Source organism: Callithrix jacchus, chromosome 8, assembly GCF_049354715.1.
Source record: "Callithrix jacchus isolate 240 chromosome 8, calJac240_pri, whole genome shotgun sequence".
Lineage (NCBI taxonomy): Eukaryota > Metazoa > Chordata > Mammalia > Primates > Cebidae > Callithrix > Callithrix jacchus.
The window spans coordinates 101453376-101475171 of NC_133509.1; the positions used below are offsets into that span (position 1 = coordinate 101453376).

A 21796-nucleotide genomic window follows, 5' to 3' on the forward strand; every position below is an offset into this window, starting at 1 on the left:
GTTCCAAAGCTTTTAATTTTTTTCAAAACACAAAACTGGGATAGCCTGTTATCCTACTTTGTCTTTAAGACTTCATATTAGGCAGTATACAATTTCAGTTAGATTGGATGGCTCCTCATGAGTGTCTGCATTTTGGTGAATCCAGGAAATGGATCTCAGCTTTGTGAATACAGACAAATTTATATGGTCAACTTACTCAAAAGGTCAGAGATTTATTCAAGCTACTCAAACTCCCAAGAGATTAGCTGATAAACCCAATATTAAATTACAGAGAGGGCTATACCTTATAATTTGGTGGGAATATATCTATATTTAGGGTATTCCTACCTCCAAATCAAATTATAGGAAACTGAATTAGTAATCAAAAAGTATTTGGGATTGAAACATCATTATTATAGTTTTATTTGTGCTCATAACATTCCGATGATTTTCATCTGAGAATAAAATCTCTGATAACCTTCACCATATATGGGCGACACTTTTCAATTTCAAGGTAGTTGAGGAAAAACCTGTCCCATCAGCAATATATTTATAAATCATAACTTTGGGTAGCCTATTTTTGTAGCTTATCTCATTTATTTTATCTTGACTTTCTAGCTATGCAGAGGGTATCTGCTAGCATTTCATCCCCCAAAAACTGCCTTTTTGCTTTGCCAGAAAGTGATTAGTAATGTTTGTCACACTTCTTTCCTAAATGAAATAAGGGTAACAACAGCCTGATAGTTTCATCTTTAGCCTAGAATTGCAATAATCAAAGAGGGAACTGACAATGCACATTCTGCCTTACATTCTGCCTTACACTGTTGCATGAATTGCTCCCCAAGTAAAATGTCTTTTGGTCCCTCTATCACCTTGGGAGGAGCCTGCATTGCTACCAATTCAAAGTCCCTATTGCTTCATATGTTTTGCATTTAGTCAACAAATATTAGGAAATGAGAAGAGCACAAGGTTCTGTGCTGGAAAGGGAGGCTTGGCTTTACAACCAATCAATTTCACAGCAGGAGATACACAGGCAGATATAAATGAAATGTAATTATTACATGGTAAAATTGAGAATTTTCAGGACAACTAAAAATCCATCTTCTCTACTTCTTTCACAAATTCACTTATAATTCCTAACATGAAAAGTTACCTAAGGTTCATTTAAAGTGTAAAATATGATACAAGCATTCCTGGAAACTATATTTCCTTCAATTATTAGTCAACCTGGGGAAAATGAGATTACTTAGGTTAAAATAATTTTTGTTTTGTACAAGCTTTTTAAGGAAAAATATTTTTTTCTGAGGATGCTGAGCTTTAAGATAAATTTTAGTTACATGGAAACTAATTAACAACGGTAGAAAAGCATGATGCTTTTGATTTTTTAAAAGGTCCACTTAAACTCAATCCATGTCTGTTTTTAAGCTTGGAGCTATCTTTTCATGACATATATATTGAATCCTAAAAAATGAAGGCATTGCAGACAGAGCCCTTTTAAGAAATCAAATAGATTCTGGGGCACTTAATATTATTTTCCCATTTAGCAAATCTCATTTTCCTTTCCTATATCAGTAATGCCCTCCTCTTCTATTCTATGGTCTACTTTTTTTTTTTTGAGGGAGAAAAATTAGTGCTTTCCTTAGAAATCAGACTTTTTTTGTTCTTGGTTTTCTTCTTTTATCAGATATACAGCCACAAAAATGGAGACCTCCTACATTTGTAAACTGTCAGAACATACCTGGGAAGAACTTCTCTACCTTCTGAATATTAATATGTGACTGTGTAGGTGGAATTAAAGGTTTAAACTGGAGCCTTCAGGAAAGAATAACCTCTATAGTATAACGAAGAGAGAGAGGGGTTTGTAATTAGAGTCGAACTAACTGCTAAGCTTACCCTTAGGTAAGATACCCAAATTCATCCTCCCTCAAACTCAGTCCATTTGGTAGAGGTGTAGCTGATCCCCATCCTTTGGACAAGTATGTGAGTAAGGCCTAATTAAACAGAAAATGCCACTCCCCTTGCCTTATAAGTGCTTTGGGGATTGGCACATGACATAAATCTATGATTCTCAGTTTTGGTTCTCCAGACCCTTTATGTTCTTAAAAATTGAGAACTCTATGGAGCTTTTGCTTATGGAGATAATATGGTTTGGCTCTGTATCCCCACCCAAATCTCATCTTGAATTGTACTCCCATAATTCCCAGGTGTTGTGGGTGGGTCCCAATAAGAGCTAGCTGAATCATGGGCGTGGTTTGCTCCATAGTATTCTCATGGTAGTGAATAAGTCTCAAGAGATCTGATGGTTTTATCAGAGATTTCAGCTTTTGCATCTTCCTCATTCTCTCTTTGCCTGCTGTCATCCATGTAAGATGTGACTTGCTCCTCCTTGCCTTCCACCATGATTGTGAGGCTTCCCCAGCCACGTGGAACTGTGAGTTCTCCATTAAACCTCTTTCTATTGTAAATTGCCCAGTCTTAAGTATGTCTTTATAAGTAGGTGTGAAAACAAACTAATACAGTAGGTTACATATATTCACATTTACTAGATTAAAAAATTTTATATATACAAAATGTTTACTATAATGCGGTACTGATATAAATTATACCCTAGAGCCAGACGCTGTGGCTCATACCTGTAAACAAAGCTACTTGGGATGCTGAAGCAGGAGGATATCTTGAGGCAAGGAGTTTGATACCAGCTTGGGCAACACAGAGAGACCCTGTCTCTCTCTTAAAAAAATATATGTGTATATATTTGTGTGTGTATACACACACACACACACACACACACACACACAGCCTAGAGAAGCCAATGCCATCTTTGTTGCCATGTAGGAAGAGTCAAGGTGAGAATGAAGTGAACAAAGAAGAAAGCATAGCTGAAAGTGGCATCTTGATGACACAGTTTCAGACCTTGAATCTAGCCAATCCTGAAGCTATACAAGTCCAGACTTGTTAGGTGCATAAGCCAATGAATTTCTTTTGGCTTCAACTAGAATCAGTTGCTTGCAACCAAATATGTCATCAGATATCTGTGTTTCCAATTGTGGACTTCAGGGATAGAGTAACTGAAACCAAGAAAAGCAAAACTGCAGATAAGGGAGGACTACTGTATACTTCATGCTACTGAATTGTATACTTTTAGATGGTTAAAATGGTAAATTTTATGTATGTGTATTTTACCATTTAAAAAATAGTATACTTTAAAAGCATTAAAAGCTTTCGTTGCTTTTAATGTATTTTTTTCCCCAAAGAAAGCTTTATTATGGTCAAGATGAACTTTAAACTGGCTGAATCAGGCACTGTGTTTTTTTTTTCCTAGGACTGGTGTAACTAATTCTGGTCTGAAAATAGGTGAGTACAGTACAATAAGATATTTTAAGACAGAGAGAGAAAGAGAGAGAGAGAGAGATCATATAACTTTTATTACATAAACATAAAGTTACATTAACATAACTTATTACGTAACATTGTTATAACTGTTCTATTTTATTATCAGTTATTGCCGTCAATCTCTTACTGTGACTACTATATAAATTAAACTTTATCATAGGTATGTACATGGAGGAGAGTCTGGACCCAGAAAAGCCGAATGAGATTTTGCCTTGCTTATACTGAAATTGTGATTAACCACAGAAAAAATAACAGTTAACTGGTAGGCTAAGTGTAAATATATCAGTACTGGAAAAAAAAAAAACTAACTTCAAGCTAGGCATGGTGGCTCAAGCCTGTAATCCCAGCACTTTGGGAGGCTGAGGTCAGGAGTTCGAGACCAGCCTGGCCAACATGGTGAAACACTGCTTCTGCTAAAAATACAAAAATTAGCCGGGCATGGCAGCACATGCCTATAATCCCAGCTACTCAGGAGGCTGAGCAGGAGAATTGCTTGAGCCCAGGAGACTGAGGTTACAGTGAGTCAAGACTGTGCTACTGCATCCCAGCCTGGCTGACAGAGCAAGATTCTGTCTCAAAAAACAAACAAAAAACAAAAAAACTAACTTCCTTTATACTAAAATATAAAGTTTCAACTCCATCATAATCATAATGAAAGCCAGATGCTTACCTATTTTTTATGTTGTCTCAAAGGGTTAATAGAAATTCTTGCAGTTTTCATGCTGAAAACCCTAAGAATGGAAAGAATACATTGTTCCTGGGCACTTCTAATTATTTACAAACAAACTCCCACCCCAAACCCCATCACACCCCATGTCCCATGTTTCCTAAGACATTTATCAATATTTGGAAAATGGTACTCTCTCCTACCTTTCAGAAGTTTTTCTTTGGCATAACGTTTGATTCCAGGATGAATTCTGAAGAAATATCACACTGTAACAAGAGTAATGGTGTGTACATATTGTAATATTCATTCAATAACCAGCAGTAAAAGGTCACTCTAGACAGTAAAGTCACTGTGTCTTTCCTGTGTAAGTTTTGTCTGTAAAATGTTGCTGAATTTGAGAATGCTTAAGAAAAACTGTTGAAAGACATGCATCTATTATAATTTGGTTCTAATACTTTTTGGAAATTTTAATACTTAGCAAAATATAATGAATATTAATAAACCTCCATATACTTTAGAACAGGGGACCCGAAACCCTGGGCCAAAGACAGGTACCCATCTGCAGCCTGTTAGAAACCCTGCCACACAACAGCCAGCAACCATTACCACCTGAGCTCTGCGTCCTGTCAGATCAGTGACCATATTAGATTGTCATAGGAGCCTGAATCCTATCATGAACTGCAGATGCGTGGGATCAATATCTGATGATCTGGGGTGTTCTAGAAGAGTTTCATCCTAAAACTATCACCCCTCCCCATCCCCATCCATGGAAAAACTGTCTTCCACAAAACAGGTCTCTGGTGCCAAAAAGGTTGGGGACTGCTGCTTTAGAATGTTTAATTCATATCCACTCTTCCCACCTAAGTTTTCATGAATTTAACCATCACCCCTTTTGTGAATGCAAAGTTAGTCTCTTCTTCTCCATTATTGACTTGTGAAATGAAGTGCCAGTTTCCTTCCATGAATAATTATAGAATATTCTAATTAAAGGAGTGCTTACTTAGTCTACCACCATAAAAAAGGCCCAAATTTGCTTAAGGTCACAACCTGTTAGTGGGCAGATTTAGACCTTATCTCTTTAAAAGCTCAAGATATTCTCTTTTCTTTTTTTTTTTTTTTTTTTTTGAGACGGAGTCTCGGAGTCACGGTGTCACAGTCTGTCGCTAGGCTGGAGTGCAGTGGCGCAATCTCAGCTCACTACAACCTCCACCTCCTGGGTTCAAGCAATTCTCCTGCCTCAGCCTTCCGAGTAGCTGGAACTCCAGGCGTGCACCACCACGCCTGGCTAATTTTCTTGTATTTTAGTAGAGATGGGGTTTCACCATATTGGCCAGGATGGTCTCGATTTTCTGATCTCGTGATTCGCCTGCCTCGGCCTCCCAAACCGCTGGGATTACAGGTGCGAGCCACCGTGCCTGGCCAAGCGCAAGATATTTTCTAATCGTTAGAGTATATTACAAAGAAAAGATAGGTTAGAAAGATAACAATATAACCAACTATTTGCTCTTCATGTTTAGTTTGAGAAAAAGGAAATAATTCCCTTGGAAATACTTTCTTATCTTTATCTCCCATTTGAAACTAGTTAACTACCTGTTGGCCACCAGGATCTAAGGTGACAATGATGGGAAATGAGTTCATGACCTGGCTTAACATTTTTAATCACTGTCAAAGATACTAGCAACACACATACTAAAAAAAAGAAAGAAAAAAAACCCCCATCAATTTATTTTACTCACTTCGATTCCATCCATCATGTACTTTGAGTAGGCCCTATTATTTAAAATGAAATACATAAGCACATGAATCTTCAGAGGATGAGTAATGTCCCAATGGAACAATAAAAAACTCATCACTGTCCGAGTGTGGTGGCTCACGCCTGTAATCCCAGCATTTTGGGAGGCTGAGGCGGATGGATCACAAGGTCAAGAGATCGAGACCAATGAGGTCAACATGATGAAACCCCTGTCTCTACTAAAAATACAAAATATCAGCCTGGCGTGGTGGTGCGTGCCTGTAATCCCAGCTACTTCGGGGGCTGAAGCAGGAGAATCGCTTGAACCGGGTAGGTGGAGGTTTCAGTGAGCCAAGATTGCGCCACCGTACTCCAGCCTAGGGACAGAGCGAGATTCCGTCTTAAGAAAAACAAAAACAAAAAATTCATAACCAACCATCAAAGTGACTTTGAGATTTCTGTATAAACACTGACATTACACATTTTTTAATACTTCACTTTGCTTTTCACTTTTATGCTTCCAGGTTTACTACAGCTAAGAAGAAAAAATATATACATGTGTGCACACAAGCACACACACACGCATGTAACTTTTTAAAATTCAGAATTTGAAAGGTCCAGAAAGACAGTCACTAAGAAACTAACGTAGAATAGCCACAGGTGATTAAAAACATGTTTTATGAAAGGCACATGGAAATAAATGGCAACAAAATCTATTTTCATGGTAATCTCACATTCCACGAATACTGAAATGAAAATCACCGCCTCACTGGACTGTGGTTCAGGTGGAACGTATTTTCGTTTGCTAAGGAGATATATGCTTTTCATCTAAAAGCAGCGCTCGTGACGAGGGGGCTTAAGGCCACCAAACCGTGGGACAGCAGGAGGAAGAAAAGCCAGGTAACTCCACTCCAGCTGCCCTGCCTCAGACTCCTAAGCTTCGCTTGTGAGGATCCTCTTGTAGGCAATGACTGGAGATGGAATCCGAAAGCATAGGTGAGGCGGAAATCCTCCTTCGAGGAGAGCCGACTGAGGAAGCCAGCGGCTAAGAATTGGCGGGACAGGATACCTCCCTCTTCGCCCACGGCGGGCTGTCATAGTAGCCGCCGTTCTGCCACCCATGCAGCTTTCTAAGCCACCTCTAGCTTCCCCAGAGCCTTCAGTGGGGCAGCCGGCCGCTCCCGAGGGCTTCAAGAGGAGACTCGGAGTGCTGAGCCAGCCTCGCTCCCCCCGCAGTCCGCTCTTAGAAGGCCTGCCCCGCGGCGAGAGCCAGCCCAAGGCGCAGACAACCGACCGGGCGCCAGGCTCGGCAGGGGATTGCTTTTGTCTGGGGCCCGGCCGAGGTTACGTCCGTGCCTCGCGCGCACCCGCTCCGCGTTCACTCAGCCAATCCAGCGCTACTCGCGCGCCCATTAGCGGTCCGTGGTCCTACTCAGGCTGGGCCGGCTCCTTCCCGCTCCCAGTACTCAGCACCCGAGGTCTCGCTCCTCCCTTCACTCTCCACGAGTTCCACGCCTCGGGGTGTAGCTCCGCCCCTGTCCCCGAGTCCGCCCCCGCAACCTCCAGAGCGTGTGCTCTCCTTTCCTCTGTCCTGCCATCTAGCTGCCTCGGGTCTCGCGCTCCGCAGAACGGCTCGACTCTCTCCTGCCTCGTTCCGCCGCCTCCGCGCGCTCTCCCCGTCAGGCCACCGTGCGTCTGATTCCCAACTTGCCTCTTTCTCGCTGGACTGGGGGTCGCGTGTCTTGACTCCGCCCCTCCCGCGGACCCGCGCACTCTCGGTGCGGCCTCTCCCCTACTCAGGCCACCAAGCACTCTGCGGCCTCCCCCTCCTTCCCCGCTCTCCTCGCGCTCTCTTAGGCGAGCGCGCTCCCGGCCCGCGCGCTCCGGGCTCCGGTTTCTCCCGGCTTCTGTCAGTGCGGTGACTGCGCTGGGAAACATGGCGACCGAGGGAATGATCCTCACTAACCACGACCATCAAATCCGTGTCGGAGTCCTCACAGGTAACCAGGGGAGGTGGTTCGGGAACGCTGAGGCTGCTGTCCCTGACTTGCCGTAGGCTTTTCGCCTGTGGTGGCCCTTCTCTGCGGCCTCGGGAGGAGTGAAGGCTGAAGAAGGGAACCGCGGGGGTGCATTTTACAACCGCTGAGAGCTGCCGGAGATTGTGGGTGTTTCCGCGGGTCCTCCTCCTAGCCGCCTAGGAGCCTAGGTCGACTCCGTGGGATGTCAGGCCCCAGCGCCTTCGCAGACGAAGTCCCTGGCCCCCGGAGACCGAGGGGCCGGTGCAGAGGGCGCTGCGGGGCTCCGCGCTCCCGGTGCAGGCGGCGGGATCCCGGCTCCGCAGTCTGAAGCACGCCGCTCTCGGCTGGCCGGGGCGCCTCCTCCTCTAATGCTCTTTTGGCAGAGGGGGGAATCCTATCTCCACCTCCTTCCTCCCCTTCCCCCCACCCGGCCGGCCCCACACCACTAGCTGTGCTTGCCCGAACGCGACTCAGGTGTTAATCAGATGAAACTGCTCCTCCTCGGGTTGTCCCTCGTGGGTCGGGCATCCCCTCAGCCACCCTTGGGCACCCTTTGCCTCCCTCGGGGGTTTGGGAATCAGCTTGCGTCCGGACGTCGGAAAGTGTCTGCATTCTGTCTTTCCGAGCAAAGGGGCCCTCTGTCTGCCTCGTCGTTTCTTTGACGAAGACTGGCTGCAGCCTGTGGCCGGGGGATCCAGCTCTTTTTACTTGAGAGGGAAGGATTCCCCTACTCGGGCTTCTCTCCCCCTCCCTTCTGGGAACCCCCACCCCGTTGAGTGTCCCGGGGCTGCTAAAGGAGCGCACCTTTCCCGGGTCGCGTTTCCCTCCCTCGCAGAAGCCGTGTGTGCTCTGCATGTCTGATTCTCTTGCACTGAATTTGGTTAATATCCGTCACTTCGGCGATCGGCAGTTGCTGCAGGGCATGACTTCCAAGATGAACAGCGAGCCGATTTGTAGGGGTTTCAGCTGTGATTCTGTTGTTGGCAAGGTTTATGTGTAATTGAGTGGCGAGGCAGAGGTTAAAGAACTATATTTGGAATCTGAGGGCTTACTGTGGAGTGAAGGAAATCCAAGACTCAGTGATGTGATTTCGGAAAAAGAAGCAATGTGGACGGGAATCCTAGTGTTTCCCTTACTTCTTTTTTTAATTTTTTTTAACTGTCAAATTCTGACAGGTTGAGACGGTGCTGGAGAAGGGACTAAATTGAATAAGACGTGCTTTTATTATTAGGCAGAAAAATAATGTCCGAGACTGCCGATAGATACTGAGTGAAAAGCTTAATTTTGCTGCTGAATTTTATGAAAAGGAGATATCCAATGGCCCGTTTTCTCTTTTTTAAGTAAAGGATTGCCTTTCCCTGGTATTCTTTAGGTATGTCGATGGCGATTAATTGAATTTTCCTAATCAAAAGACCCTGAGATAGAGAAAGTAGTCTAAACCAGTTGCAGAAAAGGGAACCCCCAAATCCGAAGGTGCGCTGTTCTCTTCTTTTGGTTCTGAAACTGGTTATGTGAAGATTCAGTTGTATTTTAGAATTATTGGAGCTGATATTGCCAATTTTTTGAATAATCTGATGGCGGGATGTGAAAGAATATATTCTTTATCTACTCTCAACTTGCACTTTAAGTTCTAGCCTTTTTTTTTTTTTTGACAATTATTAGAGTAGTGAGAAACCAAAATATGTCAGCTGTCTGTAGAAATAAAAAAGGCCATAGATGTTTAAAAGTTAAACCGTAGAAATATGTTTTAAATGAGCATTTTTAACTTAACCTTTCACATTAAATATTAGTTTCATTTAATGAATCATCTTACCTTCGTAAAAGTGGCATAGCAGATAGGTGTTGTACAGACTGCTTTGAAAGATGCAGCCCTTATCTGGTATCCTTATGGTCTAATATAGATAACACTGATATGCAAACAAGTGAAGAAACATTGTATGTAATTATTGTATAAAAATTTTCTAAATACGTTACCTATGAGTTTGGGGCAAAAGAAATTCCATATTCAGATGGATTGGGGGCAAATATGACTACCTGAAGGTAGAATTCAGTACATTAATTAGAGTCAAGAAAAAACTAGCAATTTTAAGGGGAGTTGAAAGCCAGCATCCATCTTATAAATAAATATGTAGTTGATGATGAGGCTCCTGAGCAGAATAAAAATGCAATGTAAAGGCCTTGAAAAGCTCAAGTGGAATAGGTAGGTGGCATAGGTAAAATGTCAGGGAGAAGATAATAATTAACATTGACAGTGGAATTAAAGACAATCAGGGGAAGCTGTCTTGTGAGAATGAGGTATAGTGGTCTAGGGGGAAAAGTCTAGGGCCAGGAACAAGGTTGTAGCTGAAGGAATGAAAAGGCAGCTGCAGTTTTGGAAAAAGTGCTAATAGCGGAAAATAGGTTTTGGTGATAACATGAATATTTGAAGTCAGAAATCACTCAGGCTTTTTCTTCAAAAGTTGTTGATACAGATATTGTCTACTATGATGGAGAGGAAAGAACACTGATTTTCCTCAGTCTGTAACTAGTGGGTTTCATTATCAACAGCTTAATTTCTGTGGTCTTGCCTGATATACCATATGATTTGGGGGAAAGAACTTACAAAAATGAAGCTGTATTATACAATTTTGTGTATTTTAGAACTTCAAGTGTTGTGGTTTTACCATGTAGAATTATTCTTTACTGAACTCATGTACTGTGATTTCATACTAAAGAAAGTTGTGTTGAATTGTAGTTTTCATAAATTATAATTTGTGACTCACTTAAAAGGTGGAGGGCCTCTTTTAAAAAATCTCCTTGGCATGCTTCATAATACTACTTTGAAGTATTTTATCTACATCTATTTTACAAAGATAGTGGAAAGTGTGATCTACCCACACACACATTTTTACAATATGTTACTTAGTATTTTGTGAAATCATATTGTCATTTCTAAAGTTTTTAATTGACTTCTTTGTGACATTTTTTATTACCTGTTGAAAATTACTTGTACTTTGAAACTTCATCCTTTAGATGATATTGTTACCTTGAAACTTTTCATCCTTTAGATGTTTTTGTTATCTTTATTTCAGTTATGAATTTGCCAAATTTACCACAGTCTCTTGAGACCTCCTATCAAATGAATTAACTATATTAGGTTTATGAAAGAATAGTGGTAGAAAGGGAAATATTTAGCAGAAGCATTTTTTTTTCTTCATTATTTTGAATTTTTTTTTTTTTTTTTTTTGGAGACAAGTTTCGCTCTTGTTACCCAGGATGGAGTGCAATGGCGTGATCTCAGCTCACCGCAACCTCCGCCTCCTGGGTTCAGGCAATTCTCCTGCCTCAGCCTCCCGAGTAGCTGGGATTTCAGGCACGCGCCACCAGGCCCAGCTAATTTTTCTTATATATTTAGTAGAGACGGGGTTTCACCATGTTGACCTGGATGGTCTTGATTTCTTGCCCTTGTGATCCACCTGCCTCGGCCTCCCAAAGTGCTGGGATTACAGGCTTGAGCCACCGCACCTGGCCTGATTTTTTTTTTGAGAGGGAGTCTTACACAGTCACCAAGGCTGTAGTGCAGTGTTTCAATCTCGGCTCTCTGCAGTCTCTGCCTCCTGGGTTCAAGAAATTCTGCTGCCTCAGCCTCCCAAGCAGCTGGGACTACAGTCATGCACCACCACGCCCAGCTAATTCTTTTGAATTAAGTACTTGAAACTGAGATTATGATAATTAATGTAACATGGATATTCTACTTAATTTTTTTTTTTTTCCCTGAGACGGAGTTTCGCTCTTGTTACCCAGGCTGGAGTGCAATGGCGCGATCTTGGCTCACCACAACCTCGGCCTCCTGGGTTTAAGCAATTCTCTTGCCTCAGCCTCCTGAGTAGCTGGGACTACAGGCGCGTGCCACCATGCCTAGCTAATTTTTTTGTATTTTTAGTAGAGATGGGGTTTCACCATGTTGAGCAGGATGGTCTTGATCTCTTGACCTCGTGATCCACCCGCCTCGGCCTCCCAAAGTGCTGGGATTACAGGCTTTAGCCACCGCGCCCGGCCCTAAACTAATTTTTTAAATCAGGAAAATGAGAACCTTTATGTATATAAAATAGGCTGTATATGGAAACATTTTATGTTGAATATTATTTTCCATCTCTAAGAAAAATATCTTTGTTTGAAACTGTCTTATGTTGTCTTGACAGAAATGAAAGTTACATGGTGTTTGGTGACCTGAGGTCTACTTTGAAATATTTGTGTGTCCAAGAACAGAAAATGAAATACTGCATGTTCTCACTCATAGGCGGGTGCTGAACAATGAGAACACATGGACACAGGGAGGGCAGCACTAAACACTCGGGTCTGTTGGGGGGAATAGGGGAGGGACAGTGCGGGTGGGGAGTTGGGGAGAGATAGCATGGGGAGAAATGCCAGATACAGGTGAAGGGGAGGAAGGCAGCAAATCACACTGCCACGTGTGTAACTGTGCAATTATCTTGCATGTTCTTCACATGTACCCCAAAACCTAAAATGCAATAAATAAATAAATAAAAAAGAAATATTTGTGTGTCTAATGTTCTGTACTTCTATTACTATTTATAGCAGAGACTAAAGGTAATGTGCTTAATGAATAACATGAAGCAAATAAACAAGTATCTGCTACTTTAAAATTAGAAACAAGATGTAGGGGAGATGTAGAATTAATTTTTTTCTTTTGGGGGATGGAGTCTCACTCTGTTGCCCAGGCTGGAGTGCAGTGGGGCAGTCTCGGCTCACTGCAACCTCCGCCTCCCAGGTTCAAGTGATTCTCCTGCCACGGCCTCCCAGGTAGCTGGGACTATAGGTGCATAGCACCACACCCAGCTTTTTGTGTTTTTTTAGTAGAGACGGGGTTTCACTGTATCGGCCAGGCTGGTCTTGAACTCCCGAACTCATGATCCACCCACCTAGGCTTCCCAAAGTGCTGGGATTGCAGGAGTGAGTGACTGTGCCCGGCCTATACTTAGTCAGTATTTTGAATGTGTCACTCTTCACATAGTTTTTTCTATTTTGAAAGAAGCTGTTTATCAAAGCAGCATACTAGTTTTACCACTGTAAAAGCTCTGCAGAAACATTACTAGGAAAATAATGACTACATATATGCATATAATATAGAATCTATTCCATCGGCTACTTAATATCTTATTAGTTAGCTACAGCTAATGTTTGATGCCAAGTTACTTAGCTAAAGATGATAATCCATTACCTAAATTGTCATGAATAGTGGCATGAATGAGAAAAAGATACAAAGTTTTGGGAAAGGGCATTTTTAAAAATCATATTTTTGCTATAGTTATATACATTTTAATTGCACTAACCTGTTGATTTGAAATCAGTAAGAGATACTGGAACAAATATAAGACTAGGTACTAGAGATTAGGTAAAAGACTAATTGTAAATTAGAACACCAAAAATATTACAGTAACACGTAGGGAGTATTTCAGTTATTCATAAATGATGTTATTCAAAAAAGCAAGTTCTAAGCCAAGCAGATGCTATTCTTATAACTCTGAAATTGTTATGCATTTACTTTTTTACATTCTTAAAACCTATTCTTGTGTATTATGTGTCAATATTATTTTCTGAAAAGCCCATTTATGGATAAGGATATATACATATTGTATCTGTTTTGAGAATAGATATCATTAAGTAGGCAAATTATATTACACCCTGCTAAGTAGAATTCTGTGTTCTGGCAAACTTACCTGTTGTTTTCAATATTGATCTATATGATTGTTGAAAGGAAGCCTATTTGTTGATCTAGATTGTTCTTTTGTGAATTTTTTGTTGGAAGCAATGTATTAGAGAATTAAATGTTTTGTCAAAGTAGGAAAATGTTAAATTAATTTCCTTTTTTTTGAGATGAAGTTTCGCTCTTGTTACCCAGGCTGGAGTGCAATGGCGCGATCTCGGCTCACCGCAACCTCCGCCTCCTGGGTTCAGGCAATTCTCCTGCCTCCGCCTCCTGAGTAGCTGGGATTACAGGCATGCGCCACCATGCCCGGCTAATTTTTTGTATTTTTAGTAGAGACGGGGTTTCACCATGTTGACCAGGATGGTCTCGATCTCTTGACCTCGTAATCCACCCGCCTCGGCCTCCCAAAGTGCTGGGATTACAGGCTTGAGCCACCGTGCCCGGCCAATTTCTAATGAATATACTTAGTACTATCATCATTGGTCAAAGACTTGATAAAGTGTTAGTTGCTACACAGTAAGAATTTTAACTATATTAAAAACACATGACTAACTTCAAAGTGAATATACTTAATACTGTCATTGCCATATTAGTGATATTAGTTGCTATACAGTAATAGTTTTAAATATTTTATAAACACATATGACTATTTGGCTTCAAACAGGCATATAGTAGAAAATCAACAGTGTGTTTTTAGGGAGAAAGTGATAAATGAGAGTCTGTTTTTACTCTTACTGGTGATAGATTCCTGGCTAAGTTGAACATGATGTTTTTAAAAACAGTCTGTGAAATAGATAAAATCTATTACTCTGTTTTGTAAATAGGATTGAAGAACAATGAAGTGTATTTGGAATTTGAAATGTTCAAAAAAAAAAAAGAAAGTAATGAAACCACAAAGGATTTCTTCCTTCGCATCTGGGCTGAGAAGATAAATACCAAGGAAGAAGAAAAGATTGTTTAACCTGCTTAGAAGTAATTGGGACTGTAGTCAATAGGAATAGCATATTATCTTTCATTAAAAAATGCTTTTGAGTGACCTCTCGAAGGAAATGTCTAGTGAAGTATTGCTAAGTAGAAGTTCTATCCAGGTTCTTTAGTGAATTTATAAACTAAATTGTATGTAGTCAATTAATTTTAACTAAGTAGAGCTTGAAAATTTTGTGTTTGAACAGCCTCAGCAACTTTAACAGTAGCTTTGTCAGTATTTATACATTTATAGAGAGTATGATTAAATTTACCATGCTTTAAAAAGAATTCTAAATTTGAAAAATAAAGGAGCAAGTATATGGTGAAAGAGTTGTCACCATAATTTGGGGCATACTTCTCAAACTGGAGTACATTACCTTGTGTCAATGGATATCATAAGGTTTAGAATCTAAGCTGTGGGAACAAACAAAAATTTTTAAGTACCAACTTTACTTGATGGTATTAATTTAAATAACTTTAATATTAAGGTAAGCATGAGTAAATTGGGCAAAAAGTTTAGAATTCATGTGAGGTTTTAAGATGAAATCAGAAACTTCAAAGAAATTTCAAGTGAACCCATATATTTCAAGTGAGCTCCAGATCTCATCATTCTTCGGTTACTGGCTCTTTGGCAAAAAAATTAAGGAGCACTGGATCATAGAAAGAACACTGAAAAAACAATGTTCTCATACTATTCTGGTTAGTAAAGTTTTATAACCTTAAGTATATTATATAACCCTCTCTCAGGTTTTCTTACCACTAAAATGAAGAAATCACTCTTTAAGATCACTTCAAGGCTCTCATGGCAATATATATTTCTGTCTTTTAGCCTTCTGACCAGCAGGAAAGAGAAATATAGGGTATTAGACCTAGTTAACTTTTTTATATCTTTATAATGGGAATGATTGTAGAGGGGGTAGGCTACACATAAACATGCAGGAGAATAAGAAATAGAAGAATGATCAAAGAAGGAAAATATTTAGTAAAATTTTTGTGACATTAATCTTTTTACTATTATCAGTCTTATAGTTAGGTTTCAGACAGCTCAGGACTCACTTTGTCAATAAAATCTTTCCTTGGAATTCTCTTCAATGATGCCTTTCTTTTCCTTACAGTGTTTATAAATGTCTATACCCTGTAATCATTTGCATATGGGAGGCTGCATGGTGTAGTTTAAAAAGGAAAGAACTTTGGAGTCAGTTAGACTTGGATTTCAGACCCTTATTTGCCCTTTATTTTGGGAAATTATTTAACCTCTCTGAATTTCAGTTTTCTTCTCCAAAATGAAAATGGCAATATCTACTTACAGAGTTTTCAGAACTAACAGAGGTAACGCATGTGGAAATGCCTAGCATTTTCATTTGAGATACTCAGCCATTTTTGGCTCCTTCCTCTTTATATGTTGCTTTGGAGCAGTTTGCTGCTGTTTCATGTATACATGTCTTATTCAAAGTAGATTTTAAAGTTTTTGAGACATATGGTTGTGTTCTTTACTTCTTTTGTGCCTTTCTGTCGTAGCATCTGTTAATGAAGTAATTGGATAGAAGGTGTTTAATAAAAAAATTGGGTGGTATGAAATTTATATAGTACCTTAGGAAACACTTAAGTAAACCAGAACTTGGCTATTATTACTAAAATGACATTTCAGGGTAGATGAAGTGAGGTTGAATAGTTTTTAAAAGGTATATTTTTCTGGTAACAGGATGATATTTAAATGATGTGTTTTTGAGATGTTTTATAGTATTAAATTTTGTATATTGCTTTAGTTTTGTATCATTTGTATGATTATTGTAATGAAATTTGATTTCTTAAAAACTAAAAATTTGAAATTATAGGTCAAAAAATTCTAAAAATGCTCTTATGTTTGAAGGTTGATTATGCCGATCAAAACACTGATGGGAGTCAAAAGTTATACCTCTTCTCCCACTTTCAAGATAAATAACATTTTACTTCAGTTTCCTTACCTTTACATGGGGGTAAGTATGTTTACATTGTTGGGTTAATGTAAGAAATGAAATATATTAAATATTCAACACCTACTTCATACCAAGGCCCTATACTAAGTGAGGGATACGATAGTGATTAAGACAGTTCAATCTTTCTTGTTTTGGAGCATATATTCTAGCACTACCATGAAAACATTTTTCAGTCGAGTTGGATATTGTTTTTATGTGAAGCCATTTTTTAAAAATAGAAATTACATATTTTTTTAGATGAAGCCTCACTCTGTTAGCCAGGCTAGGGTGCAGTGGTGCAATCTCAGCTTGCTGCAACGTCTACCTCCCAGGTTCAAGCAATTATCCTGCCTTAGTCTCATGAGTAGCTGGGATTACAGGCACCCGCCACCATGCCTGGTTCTCTGTGTGTGTGTGTGTGTATGTGTGTGTGTTTACGAGGGACAGGGTTTCACTATGTTGGCCAGGCTGGTTTTGAACTCCTGACCTCAAATGTTCTGCCTGCCTTGGCCTCCCAAAGTGCTAGGAATACAGGCATGAGCTACCGAGCCCAGCCCATTGATATAAATTTTTAAACTGCAACATATTTCCTGCTTTCTAAGATAGGAGATATTAAACATATTTTTTTTTGTTTAATCAGGTTTAAATAATTTTAGCTAACATTTATTAGGCAATTATATGTTTTATTTATGCTAAGCACTTTGGATATATTATTTAATCTTTACAATTTTTATTAAGTACTGTCTTACTCCTCTTATATTGACTGAGGAGTAGAGAGGTTAAGTAACTTTCTAAAGACTACATCAGTGACAGTGGCAGTGGCAGAATTGAAGCACAAATATGACTATGCTTTGCAATTATAGTTTTTGGTTTTTGTTTTTTTTTTTCTGAGATGGAGTCTCATTTACTCTCACGCAGGCTGGAATGTAGTGGCGTGATCTTGTCTCACTGCAACCTCCACCTCCCAGGTTCAACCTCAGCCTCCCGAGTAGCTGGGACCACAGGTGTGCCTGGCTCATTTTTGTATTTTTAGTAGAGATGGGGTTTTACCATGTTGGCCAAGCTGATCTTGAATTCCTGACCTCAAGTAATCCATCTGCCTCAGCCTCCCAAAGTGCTGGGATTACAGGAGTGAGCCACCATGCCTGGCCGGCAATTATATTTCTACATTCTCTTCTGAATATCTGTTACTGTGAAGTGATAGTATATTTTCATAACGTTTTTGCTTTCCAGGTTTTACCCACTTGCCTTTCCTCTTCTGGTTTCTAATCTATATCCTTGGGAACCACATAAACTTGCTAAGAATTATTTGTGATATTACATCCAGTTAGAATTGAAGTGAGAGTCTAAAAGCAAGTATTTTCACTTTGTGTTCAGGGTATCAGAAAATGAGTAGGTATTACTATAATAAATAGCTTTATTTCTTTGTATAGTACTTCGTGATTTTAGTATCATGGCTAAATGTGTCTGCATGATGCTGCAAATGTTAATAAAAGTGCAGAAACTTATGAGTGAAAGAGATTAAGTGCAATCTTAATGCTAAGTGAAAATGACATGTTTCCTTTAATTATTTATTGTTCTTTTAAAAAACACATTAAAGTGCACTTGAAATTAACAATCTTTAAAGTCTAATTCACGGTTAAGAACTGTTGGGTATCTTATACATATGAAACTGAATAGAGTAAAAATACTACTTTTGGTTGGGTGCAGAGGCTGATGCCTGTAATCTCAGCACTTTGGGAAGCCGAGATGGGTGGATCACCTGAGGTCAGGAGTTTGAGACCAGCCTGGGCAATATGGTGAAACCCTGTCTCTACTAAAAATACAAAAATTGGCTGGGCGTGGTGGTGCGTGCCTGTAATCCCAGCTACTTGGGAGGCTGAGGCAGGAGAATTGCTTGAGCCCAGGAGGTAGAGGTTATAGTGAGCCAAGATTGCGCCAGGTTATAGTGAGCCAAGATTGTGCCATTGCACGCCAGCCTGGATGACAGAGCGAGACTCTGTCTTGAAAAACAAAACACTGCTTTCAGATGTAAAAAGATAAACATTTACACAGTGGTGCTCCCTTCTTTACTTTCACCTAAGAGTGAGTACAGGACATTTTGATTATAGTGCAAACTTTAAAAATTATGTTTTCATAAAATTAATATCCACATTGTAGAAGTTAAGTTTGAATTAAACTGAAAGTAGGTACTACCCAAAGCAATCTACAGATTCAGTGTAGTACTATCAGTGACATTCCATACCAATGACATTCTTCACAGAAGTAGAAAAAAAAAGTTAAAATTTGTATGGAACTGTAAAAGACCTGGAATAGCCAAAGCAATCCTGAACAAAAAGAACAAAGCTGGAGACATTATACTATCAGACTTTAAAATATGCTACAAAGTGATAGTAACCAGAACAGCATGATACTGGTGTAAAAACAGACATATAGACCAAAGGAACAGAATAGAGAACCCAGAAATTAATCTTCGTATCTACAGCCAACTGAGTTTTGACAAAGGTACCAGGAACACTTGCTGAGGAAAGGGCAGTATCTTCAAGAAATGTTTCTGGGAAAAAGGATATCCATATGCAGAAGAATGAAACTGGAGCCTCACCTCTTATTCTGTACAAAAATTAAAATGAATCAAAGACCTGCATGTAAGACAGGAAACTATAGAACTGCTAGAAGAAAACATAGGGAAATGTTTCAGGACATTGGTCTGGGAAAAGATTTTATAAATAAGACCTCAAAAGTACAGGTAATGAAAGCAAAAATAAACAAGTAGATTATAGCAAACTAAAAAGCTTATGCACAGCAAAGGAACTAATTGACAGAATGAAAGGTAGCCGATAGAATGGGAGAAAATATTTGTAAACTGTTCATCTGACGGAGGATTAATACCTAGGATAGTGCTTTGCAGACACCGCCGCTGCCTGGAGCCTCGTAGTATCAGCCATGGTCAACCCCACCGTGTTCTTCGACATTGCCGTTGACGGCGAGCCCTTGGGCCACGTCTCCTTCGAGCTGTTTGCAGACAAGGTTCCAAAGACAGCAGAAAACTTTCGTGCTCTGAGCACTGGAGAGAAAGGATTTGGTTATAAGGGTTCTTACTTTCACAGAATTATTCCAGGGTTTATGTGTCAGGGTGGTGACTTCACATGCCATAATGGTACTGGTGGCAAGACCGTCTACGGGGAGAAATTTGATGATGAGAACTTCATCCTAAAGCATACAGGTCCTGGCATCTTGTCCATGGCAAATGCTGGACTCAACACAAATGGTTCCCAGTTTTTCATCTGCACTGTCAAGACTGAGTGGAAGGATGGCAAGCATGTAGTCTTTGGCAAGGTGAAAGAAGGCTTGAATATTGTGGAGGCCATGGAGCGCTTTGGGTCCAGGAATGGCAAGACCAGCAAGAAGATCACCATTGCTGACTGTGGACAACTTTAATAAGTTTGACTTGTGTTTTATCTTAACCACCAGACCATTCCTTCTGTAGCTCAGGAGAGCACCCTCCACCCCATGTGCTCGCAGTATCCTAAAATCTGTGCTCTCACTGCAGTTCCCTTTGGGCTCCATGTTTTCCTTGTTCCCTTCCATGCCTAGCTGGATTGCAGAGATGAGTTAAGTTTATGATTATGAAATAAAGACTAAATAACAATTGTCTGTCCTTGTTTGAGTTAGGGTGTTGATGTAGGCTTTATTTTAAGCAGTAATAGGCTACTTCTGAAACATCATTTTTTTGCTTAATTTTACATAGTGCTTAGGTTTTTTTTTTTACTTTTCCAGACCCAGGAAGTCTCAATGTTTGTTGAGTGGAATATTGAAAATGTAGGCAGCAGCTGGGCGTGGTGTCTCACGGCCTGTAATGTATTACCTGAGACAGAAGATCACTTAAGGGCAGGAGTCAAGATCAGCCTGGGCAATATAGTGACACCTCTCTCTACAAAAAATAATTAGCTTGTCCTGGTGGTGCATGCCCGTAGTCCTAGCTGATGTGAGAGGATTGCTTGGGCCCAGAGTTAAGCCTGTGGTGAGCTATTATCATGCCACTGCACTCCAGCCTAGGTGTCAGAGTGAGGCCCCATCTCTTGAAAGTAGGCAGAGGCAGGAAAAGCAAGGAGCTGGAAGGTTGGACTGGTGTTCAATGAGTTTATGCATTTAGAGGTGTTCTTAAGAGTGACTAGTGTGACAAATTGAGAAATGTTAATAGCTTTTTTTTTTTTTGAGATAATCTCTGTCACTCAGGCTGGAGTGCAGTGGCACTATCTTGGCTCACTGCAGCCTCTGCCTCCGGGTTCAAGTGATTCTCTTTTTCTCAGCCTCCTGAGTAGCTGGGAATATAGGCACGCACCACTATGCCCAGCTGATATTTGTGTTTTTAGCAGAGATGGGGTTTCATCTTGTTGGTGAGGCTGGTCTCAAATTCCTGACCTCAACTGATCCTCCTGCCTCAGCCTCCCAAACTGTTGTTGAGCCACTGTGCCCAGGCTTTTTCTGTAACAAAGCTTAAGCTTCAACAGTGCTGGCGATCTGGTCAAAGGGATAGCCTTTCCTTGATTGAGGACTTGACTCTTCATGAAATTAAATACATAGTGCTGGCAATTAGATGTATAGGGTGAACAGTATGTCAGGATAATCTTAGAAAACCTCCCAAATGCCCACCTTAACTGACCTCTAGGGTTTTTAACACAGCAATCAAATTTGCCTATCCTAAGGGTGTCAGATTTAATGACTTGGGGTGTTCTGCAATTTTTGTTTTATTGTCTGGCTGGTTCCCTCTGTGTGAATTATTGCCACCAGCACTTGTGCGTCTCAGTACTATAGTCTCGTGACGTATTCCCTGAGTGACATCATTCAGTGTCTTAGTACTTTAGCTCAGTCCTGAGCGCAAGGTGAAAATAAACATCAAACATCCTCTCAAAAAAAAAAAAATACCTAGGATATACAAGGAAGTCAAATATCTCAACAGCAAACAAACAAAACTGCAGAAAACTCAATGTGATTAAAAAAATGGGACATTTCTCAAAAGATACACAAATGGCAAAAAATATATTAAATAATGTTCAGCATCACTAATCATCAGGAAAATGAAAATCGAAACCACAGTAAGGTATTATCTCACCCCAGTTAGGATCACTATTATCAAAAAGGCAAAGAACAACAAATGCTGCCAAGGATGTAGGGAAAAGGGACCTCTTATATACTGTTGAAAGGAATGTAAACAAGAACAGCCACTATGGAGAATGATATTGAGGTTCTTTAAAGGACTGCAAATAGAACTATCATATGATCCAGCAATTTCACCACTGGGCATTTACCCAAAGAAAAGGAAATCAGTATACGGAAGAGACATCTGTACCATATTTATTATAGCAGCACTATTTA

At 40.2% G+C, this 21796-nt stretch overlaps 2 protein-coding genes and 1 pseudogene across 65 annotated transcripts in view; 2 read left to right on the plus strand and 1 right to left on the minus strand.

The window, feature by feature from the left end:
• Nucleotides 1-8156, minus strand: part of LOC144577428 (uncharacterized) — a 157133-nt gene extending 148977 nt beyond the window's left edge. For 8 of the 14 annotated variants that reach the window (XR_013521284.1, XR_013521282.1, XR_013521283.1 and 5 more), the window contains exons 1-3: nt 7483-8156; nt 4243-4305; nt 4043-4103 (exon numbers count right to left, since the gene is read on the minus strand). Coding sequence is in view for 5 of the 14 variants with exons in the window: in XM_078335206.1 (XP_078191332.1) it covers nt 4043-4103; nt 4243-4305; nt 7483-7709 (351 nt within the window). In the remaining 9 variants the exon portion in view is untranslated. Of the gene's footprint in view, nt 1-4042; nt 4104-4242; nt 4306-5775 lie in introns of all 14 variants that reach the window. The other 6 variants (XR_013521277.1, XR_013521278.1, XR_013521281.1 and 3 more) reach the window with 4 other exon arrangements.
• Nucleotides 7360-21796, plus strand: part of GPHN (gephyrin) — a 689342-nt gene continuing 674905 nt past the window's right edge. For all 50 annotated transcript variants that reach the window (XR_013521272.1, XM_078335184.1, XM_078335182.1 and 47 more), the window contains exon 1: nt 7360-7771. Coding sequence is in view for 32 of the 50 variants with exons in the window: in XM_009006165.5 (XP_009004413.1) it covers nt 7708-7771 (64 nt within the window). In the remaining 18 variants the exon portion in view is untranslated. The remainder of the gene's footprint in view (nt 7772-21796) is intronic.
• LOC108593668 (peptidyl-prolyl cis-trans isomerase A pseudogene) lies at nt 7684-21343 on the plus strand (annotated as a pseudogene). Its single transcript, XR_013521287.1, has one exon. The product of XR_013521287.1 is annotated as a peptidyl-prolyl cis-trans isomerase A pseudogene (transcript).